The 22209-nt window shown below is 38.5% G+C and overlaps 1 protein-coding gene across 3 annotated transcripts in view; it reads left to right on the forward strand.

The window, feature by feature from the left end:
* The window catches only part of AEBP2 (AE binding protein 2), a 63562-nt gene extending 51314 nt beyond the window's left edge, over positions 1-12248 (forward strand). For 2 of the 3 annotated variants that reach the window (XM_036251843.1, XM_036251845.1), the window contains exons 7-9: positions 568-681; positions 3732-3758; positions 4272-5843. In XM_036251843.1, the coding sequence (XP_036107736.1) occupies positions 568-681; positions 3732-3758; positions 4272-4317 (187 nt within the window). In that variant the 3' untranslated portion in view covers positions 4318-5843. Of the gene's footprint in view, positions 1-567; positions 682-3731; positions 3759-4271; positions 5844-12193 lie in introns of those variants that run through there. The other variant, XM_036251844.1, reaches the window with a different exon arrangement.
* Positions 12249-22209: the final 9961 nt, after the last annotated feature.

Consider the following 22209-nt stretch of genomic DNA (forward strand, 5'->3'; position numbering starts at 1 on the left):
TTTACTTTTTCTTTCTTTTTTAAAATTTTTTTCTTTATTTTTTTTAGAGAGAGAAGAAGGGAGAGGGAGAGAGAGAGAGAAATATCGATGAGGGAGAACATCAACTGGCAACCTCCTGCATGCCTTTCACTGGGGATTTGGCCCACAATCTGGGCATGTGCCCTGACCAGGAATCGAACCCGCACCCTCTTGGTGCATGGCTCGATGTTCAGCCACTGAGCAACACTGGCTGGGCTACTTCTTATTTCTTCATAAAGAAACTCTGTGTCAGATTTCCATCAAGTCGGGCTCAAGTGTGCATTTCACTCAGCAATTTAAAAGACAGGCAGTGTGTTCTAATAATGTGTTTCTAAGTTTGATAGGGCTTTGCCACCAAGAGTTCCTAATGCACCCCAAATTTGTGCCTAAAATTTCACTCTGTACTTCGTGTCCCACACCTGAGTTCCCTTGGCTTGTGAAAAGCTTGTTAACCTAGGTTGCCCTGTCAAACTAGTGAAAGCAACTGGGTAATGTGAAGGTATATGAGGGATAAATTCAAAATTAATGTGACTGTTTTTGAATTTATAGTCTGCCTGACGTGTGGGTGAATGAAAGTGAGCGACATCAATTAAAAACTAAAGTAGTTCATTTGTCAAAGCTACCCAAAGATACTGCCTTGCTTTTGGACCCAAACATATACAGGTAATTTAATTCTTGATTTGATGTTTTACTTTCTGAATTGTAATCTTTAAATCTCTCTAAATATTAGATGTAAAGTTAGGATTTATTTTTTAAGTTCTGAATTCAGTACCAAGCATAATGTTTTCTGGAGCTTTCTATATGGCAGTTACATCACAAAGATTTATAAATTATAGAATTGAGAAAGATAACATTTTGATGAAGTTTATATGTCACTTTAATTCCAGATTTATCTTAAGTTGCTTCATTGTAATAAACATAGTATTTTGAAAATAAGTGCCTCTTGTTTAAGTATATAATACGTTTTATAATATCAGACATTTGTAGACCTAAGAATGTGTTGCATGTGCCCTAAATACCATAAATGATTGTGTTTTTTAAACTTAGACTATTCCCAACGGTTTCAGACGAGCAGTTTATATATATATATATTTATTTTTTTCTTTTTTTTCATCCTCACCCGAGGACATTTTTCCATTTTTTATTCAGATAGAGCGGGAAGGAGAGAGAGGAAGAGAGAGAAACATTGGTGTGAAAGGGACACATCGAGTGGCCGCCACCCACACGACCCAACCAGGGCTGGGGATAAGCTGCAGCCAAGGTACATGCCCTTAGCGGGAACCAAACCCGGGTCTGTGTGGACCGCAGGCTGACGCTCTAACCGCTGAGCCAAACTGGCCAGGGCAATTACTGTTTGTTTTTAAGAGGTAGCTCAGAGTGTTTACATTTCTAATACTTTTCTGATCTGACCTTTGTTTTAGTGTACTGTACTTACGAAGGTATGGGGATGAGTGAGAAGAGACCCAACATTTCTTATTATGTACTGGGTCAGTTTGCTAGGTGCTTTAAATATACTTCACTCACACAGCAGTCCTGTTAACTAGGTGTTACTCTCTCTGTTTTACAGGTTAGAAAACTGAGGTTAAATACCTTGCCCAAGGTTATACAGATAGTGTGTGACTCAACTCCATACTACCTGTATCCAAATGACATATACTAGGGTGACTTCAAAAGTGGGGAAAATGCTTTAAAGGCACTCTTATTGAACAAACTTTATATATATATTGTTTTTTAAAAAACTCTTTTTTTTTCTTTATTGATTTTTAGAGAGAGAGGAAGGGAGAAGGAGAGAGAGAGAAACCTCTATTGGCCTCCTGCATGCCCCCCATGGGGATTTGGCCCACAACTTGGGCATGTGCCCTGACTGTGTACCGAACCAGCGACCTCTTGGTGCATGGGTCAGTGCTCAACCACTGAGCCACACCGGCCAGGCCAAACTTCCTGTATTTTTAGAAGAAATTTTAATTTAATGTATATTTACAATAGGAATAGTGTGGATAAGAATAAGAGGACATATAATGATTGATAATCCCAAATGTGAATTTTAGCTATCATAAGGAGACTGTGTCCTATGCCAAATTTTTGAAGTAATTAATATTTTGAAGGTTCTGATCATTCCATGACTCAACTTTTGGAATGTTGTTCAATGCAATAGGATTTCTGTAATTTGGGACATCTTCTGAGAATGAAATTCTAACATAATGGGCCTTGCCATGTGGAAACACTGAGATTCTTGAGTTTTTCATACTCAAAAAAAAAAATCTTTTGGTGAAAGTACTAAATACAGTAAACCTTGTTTTTTGTGGAATGAACTAGATTATAAAGAAATTAACTAGTATAGAGAACAATGAAATGACTAAAAAAAAGATTGAGGGAAATCCACTAACAAAAGTATAGAAAAGTCACTATTTAAGAAATAATTGAATGTTGTTTATTTACTGGTACCTAATTTAGGGTTATTTCTACTTACTCTTTGAAGGGAGTAATTAAAATTAGCATTCTAAAAGAGTGATATTTTGGGAGAGCCACCCTACTATTACAACTGGTTGTAAACATCTCTTAGGCAGAGTTGACAAAGGGGCATGAATCTTAATTATATGATTAAGACTAGCTTCAGCAGTTTTGCCCTGCATTCTACTTTCCTCTCTCTAAGGGTCTTCCGTTCTCACAGAACCAGCTTATTTTTTATTTTTTTTTTTCTGTTCTTGTGCTATATAGGAAGCAATTGAGATATTTAGTGAAAGTGACTTAAAAAAAGTCATTACAGCTCAGAACTGATGTTATTAAGTGCATAGGAATTAGGTTCTCATAGTGCAGTTCTATAATACTTACTGATTTCTTTTTTGGGTAATGAAGATGTTCTTAAGACATATAGATACTCCTGTGGAGGTAAATTTTTTTAACTGTACCTTACCTTCCCCCTAATCTTAACATTTAATTTTGAGTCTAAACTTCCATGCTTCTGCTATTCTGGAAGTTAGAATTTAGTCTACCCTAAAGTGATACTGAGTAATAGAACCCCCTACATTTGCTGTGGTGTAACATCTTAACAATCTTTTAGATTTTGATAGGGAAAACTTGTGAAATTAAGTAAAAGGGGAAAAAGCAATTGTTTTTAACTTGTTTTAGGAGAAATGATTTGCAGTTTATGCATAGCTCAAAATGAAAGCATGGCAAACCTTGTAGAAATATATTAAAAAGACTAAAAACAATCTGTTTGATATTTTAAACATCAGCTTTCAAAGTACTAGTTGGTTAAAATGCATGTGTTAGACATGAGATTCTTTTTTAGAGATATACTAGCAGGCTACATAAAAAGAGTTAATTAAAAAACTATACTATGTAACTAAATTTGCATTCATTATATGTAGATGTTTTGGCAGTAAATTTTTAAAAAAACTTATATTTTTATTGATTTTTTTAGGGAGGAAGGGAGAGAGAGAAACGTCGATCGGCTGCCTCCTGTATGCCCCTGTCTACAACCTGGGTGTGTGCCCTGACTGGAAATTGAACCTGAGACCTCTCAGTCCACAGGACGATGCTCAGTCCACTGAGCCACACCAGCCAGGCTGGAAATAAATTTTAATGATGATCAATGATCATCATCACATTGCCTATAACTTATAAATATTTTTAATGTCTTTCTTGAAGTACTTAATGTGTTTTTGATACAGTTGAATAAAAGAGTGTTCTTTATTTTTCTCTTTTTCTAGAACAATGCCACAGAAGAGGTTGAAGAGGTAAAAAATAAATAAATACATAAAAGCAAACAAGCGGGGACACCTGCAGTCTTAGTCACTGACAATGGGTTTAGTAAAAGTTGCACATTAGTGTCAACCCCCTTCCTTTTTTAATCCAATATTTAGAATAATATTTATGCTTAGTGTAAACATTCTGTGAATGAAGTAGGCTCTTCTGTGGAATATATTAATATATTACTGTATATCCACATTTTCATGGAATGGTACTGTGGGAGACTGAGCAAACACTCTTCTGGCAACTTAGTGGAATAGCTTCTTAAAGGCTTTGCATGCTTGCTGCTTTAAGCTGCTTTTTCCCCCTTTAGTGATTGCAGTAGTTTATATTGGAAAGAAAAACAATGACAACATGTGCCCTTACAAATATAAAAGCACTGTAAAGATATTTGTCTTGGCAGTGTCTATTGATTTGAAGTCATATTAGGAAATATTTAGACAATGAAAATTGTCAATTATAAATAGATGTGATTGGTTGCCATTTGTGTTCTTTTGCAGAACTCTGATAAGAAAAGTGTTCAATTTGTATTTAAGCAAACAGTGAACGACATTTGCAATCAACTAAATATTCGTCTTTCGAATTAGGGCTGCAAATTTCTGTTAAAGAGTGTTGCCGTATGTCTGGTGGCTCCCTTTTCAGGACTAGGGTTTTCTCATGGAGTACAGTATGTTAATATTTACCTATATAACTAATCTGTTAACGGTTTTTGAAAAACCTTTATTTCAAATATTTTAATAATCCTCTATTTTCATTTTAACTTACATAAGCCTCTAATTTTTTTTTTTTTGGTGAGGAAAGCATTTGGTGTTTATTAGTTTTTTCTTAACGTAAGAAAAATTGTATTTTTTTTAAAGTATCTTCAAACTGAATCCTTTATGCACCAAAGTTGGTTTTGAAAAGGAAAATAAAATCATTTTCTTGCTTGGTTAAGCAAGAAGCCATATGGATTTTTTTTTAACATACAGAAATGGAAATATGTGTAACTTGTTAGTATTGTATCAAACAAATGTTGCATAGAGATAATAGAACATTGCTTGTAAATAATTCAGCAGATTTGTAATATATTTTTATATTATGAAATGTACTGTAGATGTTTTTCTAGAGGCATGAAAGTTAAATGTATATATTATGGGTAGAAATAATATTGAAGGATATTGTAATTCACTAGTGCTGCCAGAGGAATTGTTAATAAAGCACCTTCTTTAACAATAAATGTCTTTTGCAGACTTAAGGGACTATGTACTACTGTTAATATCTTTAAGAACAAAACATTGAACATCCTTCCAGAAAGTCTTTGAGGGAGGACCTATACCCATAATAGAATTATGGCACTCATTTCTGACAGTGACCGTGAAATCAATCATTTCCTTACTGTTGGAAGGACATATTGTAAAATATGTGGTTATATGCAGTCAAACTGCAGAAAATACTCCTGATTGAGGAGTTTTCACTTTACTACAATGATATAAAAACCAGCAGTTTTTACACTAAATTTTTTAATGAAAGAATAGACTAAAATATAGAACTAAGCCTTTGATTCCAAAATGGGAAAGTTCCATGATACATAAGTCATTTCTCATTTACTTTTTAAAAAATTTAAAAATAAAAGTTATGGAAGACTTTATTCGTTAACAATGGGGTAAAGAGCTATATACATGAAATGAGTCATATAAAATTAAATGAAGTGCAAATAAAAGCACTGCTACTATAAGACATTCTGGAACGGTTGTTTAATAAGGGTATTATCCATATGATCTGTAGCAAATGTGACTTTATTTTTAAAAAGAAAAGAAAAGCAGTGTGTTACTTTTTTGTTTTCTTTTGCTTAAGCACTTCATTAATTGCTTTATTCTGTATCTGCGAAGTAATCTGCAATCTTCTTTGTTCTTTAAATTTTGATTTGTTAAAAAATTGCCAAATAGAAGTGTTTCAGATATATAGTTTGTACCTGTATTTTTTATTTTATTGCCTCATGTTCTTGTAAGTCATTCTTAATTGACCGATGATTGTAGACCTTGCCTGAGTATTTTTTCTAATAAAACAAAAGCAAATCACATTTAGCTTCAAAATTGTAACAATTCAATTACATTTTAAAACAACATCTGAGATATACATGTAATATTTTCTTTAGGGACAAAGCAAATAAAAGAGTTTTTCATTGTGTAGAAATATTTAGATGTGAAAATCAAATTTCATGGTTATTGATTAGGCTCTAAGTACTCAGTCACTCATGGTACTTTGCTGCTTATCTGACTTTGGTTCAATACTATTAAAACTCCAAAAAAATATAGAATTAAAGTGAAAGAGTATTTAACTTGTAAGTAAACATTATTACACACCAGCAGTTATGACTGGCAAGTAAGTGTGAACATTTTATTTAATCCTCAACTGAGGATATGTTTTTATTTATTTTGAGAGATAGAGATCTGTTTCCTCCAGTACATGTCCCATCGAACCTGAAACATAGGTATATGCCCTGACCAGGAATGGAACCCGCAACCTTTTTGGTGTAGGGGACAACACTCCAACCAACTGAGCCACCTGGCCAGGATCTAAGTGTGAACATTTTAATTCATAATGTTTATTGAGTGATGTCTGTCCCTCTACGTTGTTCTTCACTAACTTCCATATATGACATGTTTATAATATGGTACCTGAATTATAGTTACTCTCTTAAAGCCATTGTTTGGTTCAGCACTGGTCCAACTGCAGTCCATTCATTGATATGTTGTCTGACTGCTTTCTTCCTGTAGTGGCAGAGTAGAGAGGCCTTTTGGCCTGCAAACCTGAAATATTTACTCTCTGACCTTTAAGGAAAAACAACAATTCCCTGGTACAGTTGATAAAATTTTTGGAAAAATAAACCTAGACCACACAGTTTACATTTTAATACAGTGTTAGTCTTGGTAATGAACCAGCACGTTGCGTTTCAGTGAAAGCTGTTGACTATACTTTAAACAGTGCCGTATTAGGTGCCTGCAACAAATGGTGTTTGTTTTTCTTACACTTTTACATTGGATTTCTTAGTAGTTATTAGTATTTCACCATTTGTGTTTTGTATTATGTTTTACTAAATAGGACTAAATGAGATTTGTACATCAAATTCTTGTTTAAAACACAAAGGCACATCTTGCTCTATCTAAAAGAATCTTGGAAATGGAAAATATTGTAAAATTTAAAGCTGTTTATTTTTTAAATAAACTTTTCATATACAAATCTTTCCAAAAGTCGACACACATTCCTTCTGGGTTTTAGGTGAAAGGAAATTAAGATGGGGAGTAATTAGCTCTCAATGTGTGTTTTAAGATTTGGTTTATTTTCATTGAAAGCAATGATAATCATGTCAGAAAACATTTGACTGTAAAATTTTTTCTTTCACGTCAATATTTAAAATTTTCAAGTACTTTTAAAATGATAGAATTTGCAATAATTATTTAAATCTTTTGTTTGCTATTTGAAATTTTAATATATGGTTAACAAAAGTTAGATATTTGAATAAAATATAAAGATGGGAAAATATGGTCCAAGTCTTTAAAACAGCTTGTGGTGGGGAGTGCTCTCTGTAGCTACAACTTCTTTTAAATCCTCACCTGAGGACACCTTTTTTGCATTTATCTTCAGACAGAGCAGGAGGGAGAGAGGGGGAAGAGAGAGAGAGAGAGAGAGAAACATTGACGTGAGAGAGAGACATCGAGTGGCTGTCACCCACATAACCCCAACCCCCAGCCAGGGCCGGGGAAAAACTAACTGCAACCGCGGTGCGTGCCCTTAGCGGGAACCGAACCTGGGACTCTGGTCCGAAGGCTGATGCTCTAACCGCTGAGCCAAGCCGGTCAGGGCTGTAGTTAAAACTTTTTAAAAATAGTGTTTAATACTTCTGCATAGTTCTGTTAAAGGCAAGCAAATTCGTATGTTGAAAAACTGATATACTTATCTGTTTAACAAGGACTAGGGTTGTAGACCTACAAGGAGATGGCTAACATATTTAGTGCTTTTATAATTTACTTTTATTTATTTTTTTTGAAATAGCTAAATGTTAATTTATTTTTTTAATTAATTTATTTTTGTTACAGATATTTCTCCTTTCCCCCCCACTAACTCCCCCCTCCCCCTCCGTCCCTGCCCTGTCCCCACCTTTGTTGTCCATGTCCATTGTTCATACATGCATATAAGTTCTGTGGTTTATCTCCACCCCCCCTCCCTTCTGGGGATTGTCGGTTTGTACCCCACTTCCTCGTCTCTGGGACTACCCCATTCCTCAGACTGTTATGTTCATTATATTCCACAAATAAGTGAGATCATGTGATATTTGTCTTTCTCTGCTTAGCTTGTTTCACTTAGGATAATAATTTCCAGGTCCCTCCATGTCATCTCAAAGGATAAGAGATCTATCTTTCTTACAGCTGCATAGTATTTAGTGCTTTTTTAAAAGGGGAGTTGAACTATATATATCATTTGAATGTTTTTTTTTTGTTTGTTTTTGAAGACAAATTTGGGGGGGATTTCAATGAACAATATTTTTCTATTCTAAAATAATTTCTTAAAAGAACAAGATTTTGTTAGAAAATTTCTTATGTGTATATACAATATTTTTAAACTCTTAAAGAATCTTTGACTTGGTGGCATGCTTTGCAATTCCAACACTACAGATTTTTTAATATAAATAAAGTCTACAGAGTTATGTATTTATTTTTGTCGTTTCTAATGGTCACAAGCCTCAGTAGCCTTTAAAATGTAATGAAATGCTATATTATTTTTAATTTTTTAAAAATTAGAAAAATGTTTATAACATTTCATTTTACTTCCTGAATTGGGTTTGCATGGTTTATATAACACATGGTTCTATTACTCTGTGGGATATAGCCAAGCCAAGGAGGGAAGACCCTCTTTCCCATGTCTCTTTAATTTTTTTTCTTTATTGATTTAAGAGAGTGGGAGAGATAAACATCAATGAAAGAGAACATAGATTGGCCACCTCCTGCACACCCGCCACTGGGGATTTAGCCCACAACCTGGGCATGTGCCCTGACTAGGAATTGAACCAGTGACTTCTTGGTGCAGGGGTCGATGCTCAACCACTGAGCCATACCAGCTGGGCTGATTTCTTCATTTTAATGTTTTGTCTTGGTTCCAGAGTATTTTCCCCCAAAGCAATATTTATATGCTTCTGGTTCTGGTTAAAGAAAAAACTACATTTTACAAATCTTAAAAATTTATTATGAAATTGTCAAGGATTTATATGTTCCTATTAAAGAAAATCATTTCAGAAATTCTTCTATATTTGGATCCCCAATAGGTCTTGCATAAGATTATTACATGCCTTGGGACTTTTTTCTTTTAGAAAAGTGTAATGCTTTTTGGAAAGAGTATGTAGCTAGGGAATAATAATAGATTGTAAAACGTGAGCATTTACTCTTGATAGCTGAGCCCAGTGCAAGTAGTTTAATGTAAACATCATGGAGCCTTTCAGAATAGTGGGTCAAAAGATTCCCAGTTTACATCTTTTTTTTTTTTTATCCTCACCCGAGGACATTTTTCCATTTTTTGTTCAGGTAGAGTGGGAGGGAGAGAGAGGAACAGAGAGAGAGAGAAACATCGATTTGAAAGGAACACATGGAGTGGCTGCCACCCACACGACCAACCAGGGCCAGGGACAAACTGCAACCGAGGTACGTGCCCTTAGCGGGAACCGAACCCGGGTCTCTCCAGACCGCAGGCCGATGCTCTAACCACTGAGCCAAACCGGCCAGGGCCCAGTATACATCTTTTTGAATTTCATAAATTAAGAGCCTAATTGATTATCTTCTTAATACTTGCATATCTTTTTAATTCCTGCCATAACAACTTTAAAAGATTACAATAAATCTCATTCTTTTTTGAAGAGAGTTTTAAGTTTCTCTGTATCGGATTTCTTTCCTATGTGTTCTCCCCTAAATTACCCAAAATAGCTAATTTTCTTTAAAAATATAATTCAGAATAATTAGTTCATTCAGAATTAGTACAACAGTAGTGAAGTCTTTCTAGCCAGTAGTAAAATTTAAAAAATTAATAGGTTTAAAAAACCATTTTAGTTTCTTTGTTATTAAAATTATAATTGCCAAAAAAAAGAAATAAATAGGATGAAAATTGGAATAAGCTCTAGTATTCACAAATGTAAGTCTACTCTTGCCCCTCCCTGCAGATCTTTTTTATGGCCAGGTGTGATACCGTAAATCATCACTTGGCCAGTCTGTATTGATTGATGCAGACTGTTTGCACACTTTCTATCACTCAACGTGAATGCTCTTTTCCCAGCACTGTACCAATACTTAAATGTTATTCTTTAAGTTTTAATCACTAGAAAGTGGAAAAGTCGGTTAAGAGTATGAACTGTGTAATTATCAATTTAACTGAACACTGACTGGTTTGGGGGAAGTTTTACTTAAACTCACAGTGCCATTTTTTATTTGTTAAATGGCATATCATTGCTTACCCAATGGGATTTGTTGTGAGGTTAAAATGAGATGTATAGTCATTGATTTGAACGGACATGACTTGCAGAGTACAGTCTTAACCTTGACATTTTATCCTTTCAAACGCACTCTGGATGTGGTCTTATCATGGGAAGAAATAGCGTGTGGGTTCCTTAGTTTTTACGATTCTTCTTAGGTAACATAAAGCTCTCCAATTATATGTAGTCAACAAAATGAACAATTTCCTATTTCAGTAAGTATCTTCTAATCCATTTTAATTGTACAATTAGAAGAGTTTTGACACATGCACATAACCATGAAGTCACCGACACGATCGAGATACTGAGTATTTCTGTTGCCTCCAACAAGTTTCCTCATGCTGGTTTGTAGTTGATCCTTCCTTTTGCCCCAGCTGCAGGCAGACACTGTGTCCTTTTTAGTGCTATGTACTCTGCATCTTGACATGTTTTCTTTTAAAATGAGATGTAAAAATGCACTAGACTAATACAGAGTACAATATGTTGCCCATTTTATCTTTGTGAGAACTAAAACTTGAGAGACGTCCTTAAAGCTCAGGCCAGTGTGGCTCGTTTGGAGCATCGTCCTATGCAACCGAAGGTCTCAGGTTCTATTCCCCATCAGGACATATGCCTGGGTTGTGGGTTCAGCCCCCAGTCAGGTGCTCGCAGGAGGCAACCATTCATTGTGTCTCACACATTGTTTTCTCTCCCTCCCTTGTTCCCTCTCTACAATCAATGGGGGAAATACGTCCTTAAAGCACTTAGAAGAGGTCTTGCCTTTTATGGTACGTGATATTCAAACTGGCACTTCTGTCCATGTGTAGTTCCAAATGGTTTTGGAAAAGCAGCCTCCTCGACATGGACTGAGCCAAAAATTGTTTTTTTGTCTTCTGCATTATGGCTAATTTTGTGACACTGAAAATCACGTAGGAATTTAGCAACATAGAGAAGATTTCCTGAAGTAGAGAACTCTATGTAACATAGAGAGGTTAGTTGATATTTATAGTTTATGAGGAAATGGAACATGAAATAGGTATTCAAAGCAGTGTTAGTAAATACCAGATAATTGAAATCTCATGTTTTTGCCTAGAAAAAAATAAAGGGAAAAGCAAAATACAGAAGTGAATCGTAGTGAGCAACAGATAGGTGTGTAGTAGGTATTTTCTGTGGCTGGGGATATGGGCTGGCGGGTCTCCTTGGATGTCGTTTGTGAAGATTGGAGGTTGAGGCACTTCTAGAAGGCACTTGCTGGGATCATTTTACCCCTCCCCCCTTGGAGAAAATAGAAAACTTGTTTGGTTTTTACCTTTTTATTTTCCCTTTTGTTTCAAAAGGTTTCATATTATGAAATACGAAGCAAGATATTATTTTTAAAAACGGATAAAAGACATAGGAAAAATTTAAGGTACAGCTGGGGTGATGTCCACAACATGCATTGACTAGAGACTGGCCATAAACTTGTTAGCTCTAAGGTAATTTACGAAGCTAGAGTAAAAAGAAAGTTGCAGGATTCATAATGTTTATAACTTAGTCATTGAGCATTTAGAAATACAGTGATACCTCGGTTCTCGAACGCCTCGGTTTTCGACCAAATGGAGATTCGAGAAACTTTTGTCTCGGAATCCGAACAAATATTTGGAACTCGAACTTCCGAGATGAGCCGAGTTGAGCTGAATGGCGTTCATTCGGCCCAGCGCGCCTTGCTTGCGTCATCAGTGTGAGTGCAGAGAGAGAGTCACGCTTTGTGGAGTCACGCTTTCCTATTGGGTTTCATTGCTTCGGTTCTCGAACAATTCGGTTCTCGACCGTCCTCCTGGAACGAATTATGTTCGAGAACCGAGGTATCACTGTAGCTGGATTGAGGGTTTGGTGAATTTGCATATGCTTCACAGTTCAGTCCTTACTGTTTACACGTGAAATCTGGCTTTCACTATTTTTGTTTTACAGATGTAACTTTCCCAAGACTGTGCAGCCAGCAAGTTGCTGAGCTGGGAGTTTGAACCAGTTCTGCCTGATCTTACCACTCACTGTGCCTTTTTGATAAGTGGTTTATTCTTTGAATATATTCTGCACACTGTGCTAAAAGAATAAGCACCCCTGAAAGAATCTTAGTGTGGAGGAAGTCTTAACCATGTTTTGCTTATCTTTTTCCTTGTCTGATTCCAAGCATTTTCCACTTATTATTACAACTTTTGTGACTAGTGATTGAAATTACTTCTAATTTATGACAAACAGCAAGGTAAATGTGGTACAAAACCATTTGAAGTATCTTATCCTTACTTATTCCTTCTAATGCTCTTCCTTCCTTGATGTGGATGCTGATGTGGATGAAAACTGGGTCACGTACTAAACCTGACAGGCTTAGGTCTTACATACTTGGAGACCAAAAGTACCCATGTAGGATGGTCTGAACGTAAAACTTCCTAACCAAAAGTGAGTCGAGGTTAGTGACATCCTAGGCCTATAGCATCCTTGACAAAGGTCAAGTTTTACCTTAAGTGATCCTGTCTATTGTCTTTTTGCTTCTAAGATGACATGCCCTTGCAATGTCAGAGTAAACCCCCTTTTCTGGGCCCCTCAGGGTTCACCCACCGCATCAGAGCAGAAGCCACAGAACCCCTCATTGTCACCTTGTTCCCCACATACCATCTCTAAGTGCTGTAAATGCTAATTGTAACTGCCCTACACCCACCAATGTAAAAGAAATGTGTCTGTTTTACTTTTTCGCCAATCCCAGAGATTTCCGTTCTACTTTCTACCCCCTCCCTAATCTACCAGTGATGGATTTCATGTAACCGCCCCCCACCATGTCTCCTCTTTTGATTCTGATGTATAAAATGAATTACAAAACTGCTGTTCTCTCAATCCGTTGAAATTGTGCTTTTCAGGAATTGTCAGCTTGGCTTAAATAAACTCAAAACTTCGCTACAGGTTTGGACGTTTTTTTTTTTTTCTTTTTAATTTTTTTTTCTTTATTGACTTTAGAGAGAGAGGAAGGGAGAAGGAGGGGAAGAGAGAGAGAAACGTCAATGAGAGTGAGAACATCGATTGACCGCCTCCTGCATGCCCCCCACTGGGGATCGGGCCCACAACCTGGGCATGTGCCCTGACTGGGGAATTGAACCGGTGATTTCTTGGCACATGGGTCAATGCTCAACCATTGAGCCACACCAGCCGGGCATGGACATTTCTTATGTTGACACTGACCTGATCATTTCCTTCTCTCTGAAGAACTTAATATTTCTTGCAAGGCAAACCTACTGGCAACAAAGTTCTTCAATTTTTGTTTGTCTGAGAAAGTCTATATTTCTTTTTCACGTTTGAAAGATAATTGCATAGAATAAAGAATTCTAGGTTGGTTGTTTTTGTTCCTTTCAGTATTCTAAATATTTCACTTTCTTTGATTGCGTGTTTATGAGGAGAAGTCTTATGTTATTCTGTCCTCTATAGATTGCTTATCCCCGTCCCCCCACCTTCTTTCAAGATTTTTTTTTTTTTTTTAAATCCTCACCCGAGGACATTTTTTGTTCAGATAGAGCGGGAGGGAGAGAGAGGAAGAGAGAGAGAGAGAAACATCGATGTGAAGGGACACATCGAGTGGCTGCCACCTGCACGACCAACCAGGGCCGGGGACAAACTGCAACCGAGGTACGTGCCCTTAGCGGGAACCGAACCCGGGTCTCTCTGTACCGCAGGCCGACGCTCCAACCGCTGAGCCAAACCGGCCAGGGCTCAAGATTTTTTTTAATCTTTGATTTTTCTGCAGTTTGAATGTGATATGACTAGGTGTGTGTGTGTGTGTGTGGGGGGGGCATTTATCCTTTTGACATACTCCAAGCTAACAGATGCTTTTTTAACTGTGTCCAGTCTACAAAAGAACCGAGTTGTATTTTTGTTATTTCTATTACAGTGTTTTTTATTTCTAGCATTTCTTTTTGTCTCTTAATTTCCATCTCTCTGCTTACGTGAGCCATCTGTTCTTGAATGTTGTCCACTTTTTCCATTAGCATATTAATACTTATTATCTTAGCACATTGATTTAATTATTTTAAATTCTGGCATGCCTGCTGTATCTGAGTTGGCTTGTTCTTTCTCTTTAAAATATGTTTGTTTGGTTGTTTTGCATCTCAGTATCCACGTAGTAATTGTTGCAAGCTGGACATGATGTGCTTGGTAAAATAACTGCTGAAGATTGGCTTTTAGTGATGTGAGGGGTAGGGGGAGGGGAGGGAGCCGTGCCCCGGGCTGGGACCTTCACACTGCCTCAGTCTTTCCTTGCTTAGATGGAGCAGGATGGCTGGAGGAGGTGTTTTCTTTCTCCCACCTGGAAGACTTCTCCCAGGTCGGTCAGGCCTGGATAAAACTTAGGTAGGATTAGGATCTGGTGAAATAGTTTCCCTGGAGGGCAGGGCTCCTTAAGAATTGCAGAATGCTTTGGGTCTCTTTGAAAATGGCTACTTTCCCCTCCCGTCCAAAGCAGGAGAGGACTTTCCTGCCTTCACTATGAGAATCCGACAGGACTCCTGGAGGTAAAATTCACAAAGGTGTGTGGGGTGGGGGACTGGGGAGCTAGGACTGGGTCCCCTTGGAGTTTTTAACTCAACCTTGTCCACACTGAGCCTTCAACAATACGCCAACTCTAGGTACTGGTTCCCATGGAGGTTTCTGCTCTAGTAAGTTATGATTCTCTGTATCTGCCTCTGTGTGTCTCTAGTTTTGGGGCAGTGATTTGCCTTGTGATCTGAGTTCTCTGATGGGTCTACAAAAAGTTGTTGATATACAAGTCAGCTTTCTACCTGTTAGGGCAGAGACAGCTTCCAAGCTGGTTACATTCCAGACCAGAAACCAGAATTTCAAACCATACAAGTCAGTCGTAATCTGCTGTCCATTCATCTGTCGCTCTGGCTGCATTACTGCAAACGGGAGTTAAGTAGGTGCAAGGGTTAGGGATGTGTTTTCGGACTGCAGTGTCATTCATGTCATCTTACATAAAGCATTCGCAGACAAAATTCTGTTTTTACGACTTTTGTTTTTCCTCTACTTCACTCTCTTCAAAATAGAGAAACTCAAAGGAAAAGGAGGGATCAAATGAGCAAAACCGGATCCTGGGAGGATCGAGAAGATGTATTCAGCATTTACTGAATTCTAGATTATGTTCAGTGTTCGGGGGGTGCAGGAATGAAGGAAACCACAGGCCTGTTCTGGCACTGCACGTTCTAGTGGGGAGGGGAGGGCTAAGACGACAGACTGCTGGAGGAAGGCCCGATGCGGCCAGGAAGAAAAGCAGAGCGGAGTGAGAGCCAGAGAATGGAGGCAGGGTGCCGTTCTAGTTGGCTCCGTTGGGGTGGTGACGCTTGAGCAGAGAGACCTGGCGTGTGGCTGGGTGAGGGCATGTTCCGGGCTGGCGTGGAAGTACAGAGGTCTGAGGGGTGCGGGCTTGGCCTGCCGGGTGATGAAGAAGCCATCCAGTGTGGCTGGAACAGCGAGGGGAGGCTAGGGCCACATCTTAGAGGACGGACTGCGCACATGTTCTGTAAAACTCGCAAATTCTTTAACATTTCCTTTTTAGTTTTCAATTACTGTTCACCTTCAGTGTTACTTTGTTCTGGTCTCAGGTGTACAGCATGGTGGCCAGATAATCATACACTTCACAGAGTGATCCGCCCAGTATTTCCAGTCCCCACCTGGCACCATGCATAGCTGTCACAATGTTAATTGACTTTGTTTCCCTGTGTTGTACTTTACATCTCCATGACTCTTTTTTTCTGTTTGTTTTTCAAATTTTTTTCTTTTATTGATTTTTGGAGAGAGAGAGAGGAAGGGAGAGGGAAACAGAGAACATCGATTGGCTGCCCCAGGAAGCCCCCCACTGGGGATCGGGCCCACAGCCTGGGCAAGTGCCCTGACCGGGAATCGAACTGGTGACCTCTTGGTGCAAGGGGACACTCAATCACTGAGCCACACCAGCGGGCACCAGGACTGTTTTTTGTTTTTGTTTTTTGTTAATCTCACCTGAGGATATTTTTTTCATTGATTTTTAGAGAGCAAGGAAGGGAGGGCGGGAGAGAGAGATTAGTGATAAAGAGTGGAGATAATTTACCTGGGAAATCAGGAGTAGAGTGCAGCTGCTTTGGAAAGGCTGAAGCTTCTGACAAACTTTATTTGCCTACTTGGTTTAAGCACTAATTTTTATATACAGCCATAATTTGTACAAACTGCATTGGTTTTGTGGTTATAAACTTTCACTGTCTCATGAGAAATACCTGAATCAGTTTTCACTAGGTGCTGTACAGGTGGCTGAGAAATGCTCCTTTGACCGTGATTAGGAGGAGAAATTTGGGGTAGCTTTTGTTTTCACCCAGGTACGGCCAGATAGAACTAAGGAGAAAACTTAGGACAGTATTTGGAAAATTGATGAAGAGACCTGTAAGATGTTCCCAGTCTTATATGTACAGAGTATTGAATAGAAGATTACTTCAGCACTTGGGCTGCTTCCAGATCTCAGCTATTGTAAATATGCTGCTATGAACTTCAATAAACGGTGCTGGGAAAATTGGACAGCTACATGCAAAAAATGAAGCTAGACCACAAACTTACACAATACACAAGAATAAACTCAAAATGGATAAAAGACTTAAATGTAACTTGTGAAACCATAAAAATCCGAAAGAAAACGTAGGCAGAAAAATTTCAGACATCCTACCTAGTGGAATTTTCAATGATACATCGTCTATAGGGGCAAGAGAAACAAAGGAAAAAAATTAATGAATGGGACTACATCAAACTAAAAAACTTCTGCATAGCAAAAGAAACCAGCATCAAAATGAAAAGCGAACACATTCTCTGGGAGAACATTTTTGCTAACGAAACATCAGATAAGGGGTTAATAATATTCCAAATATAGAGAGTACTCATAAAACTGAACAAAAAGAAGACAAACAATCCAATTTAAAAATGGGCAGAGGACCTGAATAGACACTTCTCCAAACAGGACATACAAATGTCCAGAAGATATATGAAAAATTGCTCAACATCTCTAGTTATTAGAGAGATGCAAATTAAAATGACTGAGATATCACCTCACACCTTCCAGAATGGCTGCCATCAAATTATCAAACAACAAATGCTGGTGAGGGTGTGGAGAAAAGGGGACTCCCTACTGGTGGGAATGCAGAGTTGTGCAGCCACTATGGAAAACAATATGATGTTTCCTCAAAAAAATAAAAACTGAACTTCCATTTGACCCAGTGATCCCACTTCTAGGAATATATCCTAAGAAGCCAGGAACACCAATCAGAAAGAATATATGTACCCCCATGTTTGTAGCAGCACTATTTATAATAGCTAAGATCTGGAAACAGCCCAATCATATTTTTAAAAATCACTGTTAATACATATCAATGTACTGAGGATATTTTATTCTATCTACACGGACAGGATTTTTTTTTCCAGATTGGGTTAATAACATATCATGTCTGCGCTGAGCATCCCACATCACTGGTCTCCTAGTACTGAGGTAATATTCCACGGTGTGTACCAGACTTTTGTCAGCTGGTCCCTACCGAGTGTTCTGGTTTCCAGTGTCTCACCGGTATAAATAATGCTTGTTGAACTGAAAACTTCGAGTGTGTTTTGTTACTTGTATTCTACAAATGGCATGTGGCCTTGTGCCCTCCCATTCTTGAATACTCTCATTAAAATAAAGTATAAAGGACAGCTCATTGTTTTAATTTACATTTGTGATAATCAAGCCTTGGTATATTCTTATGCTTATTGCCAGTTATTATATTTCTTCTTATTCAACTATGTAAGCCTATTAATCCATTTACATGTGGCAAGCACTGTCCAATGTTATTTTCACGCAGATGTTTAATCAAATCTCTCAGTCTTTCCCATTATGGATCTTTCGGTTAAGGTGGAGACAGTCCTTTCCTAGTCATTGTCCAAGTAAGTTATTTTCTTCAGGTTATTATGTGGTTTTATTTGTAAAAAACAAAACAAAACAAAAAATTATGTACAGTTTTCAGCATATTTAAGAATACAGAGGAGCCCTGGCCAGTTTGGCTCAGCGGTTAGAGCGTCGGCCTGCAGTCCGGAGAGACCCGGGTTCGGTTCCCGCTAAGGGCGCGTACTTCGGTTGCAGTTTGTCCCCGGCCCTGGTTGGTCGTGCGGGTGGCAGCCACTCGATGTGTCCCTTTCACGTCGATGTTTCTCTCTCTCTCTCCCTTCCTCTCTCTCCCTCCCACTCTATCTGTACAAAAAAATAAATAAATTAAAAAAAAAAAAAAAAAGAATACAGAGGAGGTTAATGAACCTGTGGCATCCATCACTCAGCTTTAACAAATATCAATACATGGCCAGTCTTGTTTCTGCCCTCAGGTCCTCTTGCGATATTTTGAAGCAAATCTCAGACATCTGAGGATCATTTAATCTTGATATTTGGGATTGTATCTCTAAAAAATAAGGATTCCTTCATTTTAAAACATAGCCACAGTACCATATCACATACAAAGAATTTAACCGTAATCTCAAATATAAATTATTCAATATCATTTTCCTGATTGACTTAAAGTTGTTTTTAAAAGTTTGAAATTGAGAATCAAATAAGACACATACATTGCTTTTGGTTGATACATATTGAAGTTTCTTTTAATTTGTAGGCTCCTCTCCATATTTTCCCCTTTATTCTTTTTTTTTCCTTCCTCCTTCCCCTCATTTATTTGTTGAATAAATGGCTTAAATTTTTTTGACTCTAACGCAGTGGAAAAAAAGTTTTTTTTATGTGTATTTTGAAGCTGGAGTCTACCTGTCTCCAGCTTCTAATAGTTCATTAGTGTTACAGTTGACATTCAATATTTACTATATAGTAAACATCCTTTTATTTTTATTTGTTAATCCATACCCGAAGATACTCTTCCACTGATTTCTAGAGAGAGTATAAGGGGGAGAGAGTGAGAAAGAGAAACATCGATGTGAGAGAGACACATTGATTAATTGCCTCCCGCACAACCCCCCACTGGGGCTGGGGATTGAACCTGCAACCCAGGCACGTGCCCTTGACCAGAATTTAACCTGCAACCCTTTGGTCCGTGGGCCAATACTCTAACCACAGAGCCAAATCAGCCAGGGCTTGACACTCAGTATTAAATTAGTTTTAAGTGTACAGTATAGTAGTTAGACATTTATGTAATAGAGATCCCCCAGATAAGTCTAGTACCCACCTGCACCGTACATAGTTGTTACAATATGAGTTCGGCTTTTTTAGATTCCACATATAAGTGAGATCATACAGTATTTGTCTTTCTCTGACATTTCATTGAGCATAGTGCCCTCAAGGTTCATCCATGTTGTCACATAAGTCAGGATTTCCTTCTTTCCCATGGCTGAATAATATTTTGTGTGTGTGTGTGTGTGTGTGTGAATGTGTGTGTGTACAGAGTTATGTGCTATTTAATGACAGGGCTACATCCTGAGAGATGCACCGTCAAGTGAGTTTGTCATTGTGTGAACATCGTAGAGTGCACTTACACAGACCTAGGTGGTCTGGCCTGCTGCACACCTGGGCTCTATGGTATGGCCTCGTGTGTAGCCTATGGTGTAGCTCCTTGGCTACAGACCTGTGTAGCATGTCACTGCACTGAATACTGTAGGCAGTTGTAATGCAACAGTAAGTATTTATACAACTAAACATTTCTAAACACGGAGGTACAGTACAAGAGATAATAAATGGTATCCCTATGGGGCACCCACCATGAATGGAGCTTTTAGGACTGGACGTTGCTGTTGGTGAGTCGGTGAGCAGAGAGTGAATGGGAAGGCCAAGGACATCGCTGCACACGACTGCAGACTTCAGAAACGCTGTGCACTCAGGCTACGCTAGCTCTGGAAAACAGCATGCGGTTAAGTCGGCACAAGAGAATGATGTGATAAAGAGACTACACGAGAGGTAGGGGGCTACTGTGGGTGTCACATGGTGTGCTGTTTTACAGCGGACTTTTTATAAGTAGAGGACATTTTAAAATAAAAATAAAAAGTATAAAATAATAAATACATAAACCAGGAACATAGTCGTTGATTATCAATGTCAAGTATGTGCTGTACATAATTGTATGAGCCATCATTTTACATATGTTTTATTGATTTTTAGAGAGAGAGGAAGGGAGAGAGAGAGAAACATCAGTGAGAAGCAAACATCTCATTGGCTGCCTCCTGCACGCCCCCTACTGGTGATGAAGCCCACAGCCCAGGCACGTGCCCTCACTGGGAATCAAACCAGTGACCTCTGGGTGTGGGGGATGACGCTCCATAAACTGAGCCACACTGGCCGAACAAAAATTTTTATTTAAAAAATTTTAGTTTTTAATTATAGTTTACATTCAGTATTATTTTGTATTGTTTTCAGGTATCCAGTGTAGTGGTCAGACAGTCATATACTTTACAAAACGTTTCCCCTGATATTTTCAGTACCCACCTGGCACCATAGGTAGTTATTACAGTGTTATTGAGTATATTTCTGTGCTGTGCTTTACATTCCTATGACTATTTTGTAACCAATTTTTACTTTTTAAAAAAAATTTCTTTATTGATTTTTTTAGAGAGGAAGGAAGAGAGAAAGAGAGAAACATTGATGAGAAAGAACATCGGATGACCGCCTCCTGCATGCCCCCCATTGGGGATCGGGCCCATAACCCAGGCATGTGCCCTGACTGGGAATCGAACTGGCAACCTCTTGGTGCATGGGTCGATGCTCAACCACTGAGCCACACTAGCCAGACAGTCAGTTTTTTTTTTTTTTAATCCTCACCTGAGGACATTTTTCCATTTTTTGTTCAGATAGAGTGGGAGGGAAGGAGAGAGAGAGAAACGTTGACGTGAAAGGGACACATCGAGTGGCCGCCACCCGCACGACCCAACCAGGGCCGGGGACAAACTGCAACCGAGGTACGTGCCCTTAGCGGGAACCAAACCCTGGTCTCTCTGGCTCGCAGGCCGACGCTCCAACCGCTGAGCCAAACCGGCCAGGGCCAGACAGTAGGTGTTTTTACACCAGCATCATCAAGGGTCTGTGAGAACAGAGAGGTGGAGATCATGAGTTTGGTTTTGGACCTTAACTAGTAAGTAGCAACAGTCTGTCTAAAAAGTGAAAAAGATATTATAATATGGATTTATTGTTGTGGAGACATAAATGACATTTTATTTTATTTTATTTATTTATTTATTTTTTATCCTCACCCGAGGATATTTTTCCGTTTTTTGTACAAATAGAGTGGGAGGGAGAGAGAGGAAGGGAGAGAGGCAGAAACATCGACGTGAAGGGACACATCGAGTGGCTGCCACCCGCACGACCAACCAGGGCCGGGGACAAACTGCAACTGAAGTACATGCCCTTAGCGGGAACCGAACCTGGGTCTCTCTGGTCCACAGGCCGACGCTCTAACCGCTGAGCCAAACCGGCCAAGGCCATAAATGACATTTTAATTTCTTCTGTTGGGAAGGAGCCTATGGAGAGGACAAGGTTAAAGATACAGAAACGAGGGGAAATGATTGGTACTGGTAATACTGTGTCCTGTAGAGGCTGGAAAACATGGCTCTCCAGAGCACTAGTGGCTTAGGTAGGAGGAGGGACATTATCCTTTTCCTTTAGCAGGAGGAGAATAGGATGATTGGTGAGTGCAGATGTTGGTAGGTGTATAGATCTGCTGGGGGGAAGACGACGAATAATTACAACAGGTAACATTGAATGCTTACCATCCCATTTGCTGATCTTAGTAGTGTTTTATGAATTATAACTCATTTAACCCTCACACTACCCTTATGTGATAGATGCAATCATTATCCCCATTTCACAGTTGAGAAAAATAAGGAAGTTCTTGAATGGTGAATTCACTCTTGTCTTAGAAGTTGGATGTGAGGTCATTTACTGACATTGAAGATAGCGGTGAAGTGGGAATAGCTTCTTCAAA

The sequence above is a fragment of the Molossus molossus genome, unplaced genomic scaffold (assembly GCF_014108415.1).
Source record: "Molossus molossus isolate mMolMol1 unplaced genomic scaffold, mMolMol1.p scaffold_m16_p_10, whole genome shotgun sequence".
Taxonomy (NCBI): domain Eukaryota; kingdom Metazoa; phylum Chordata; class Mammalia; order Chiroptera; family Molossidae; genus Molossus; species Molossus molossus.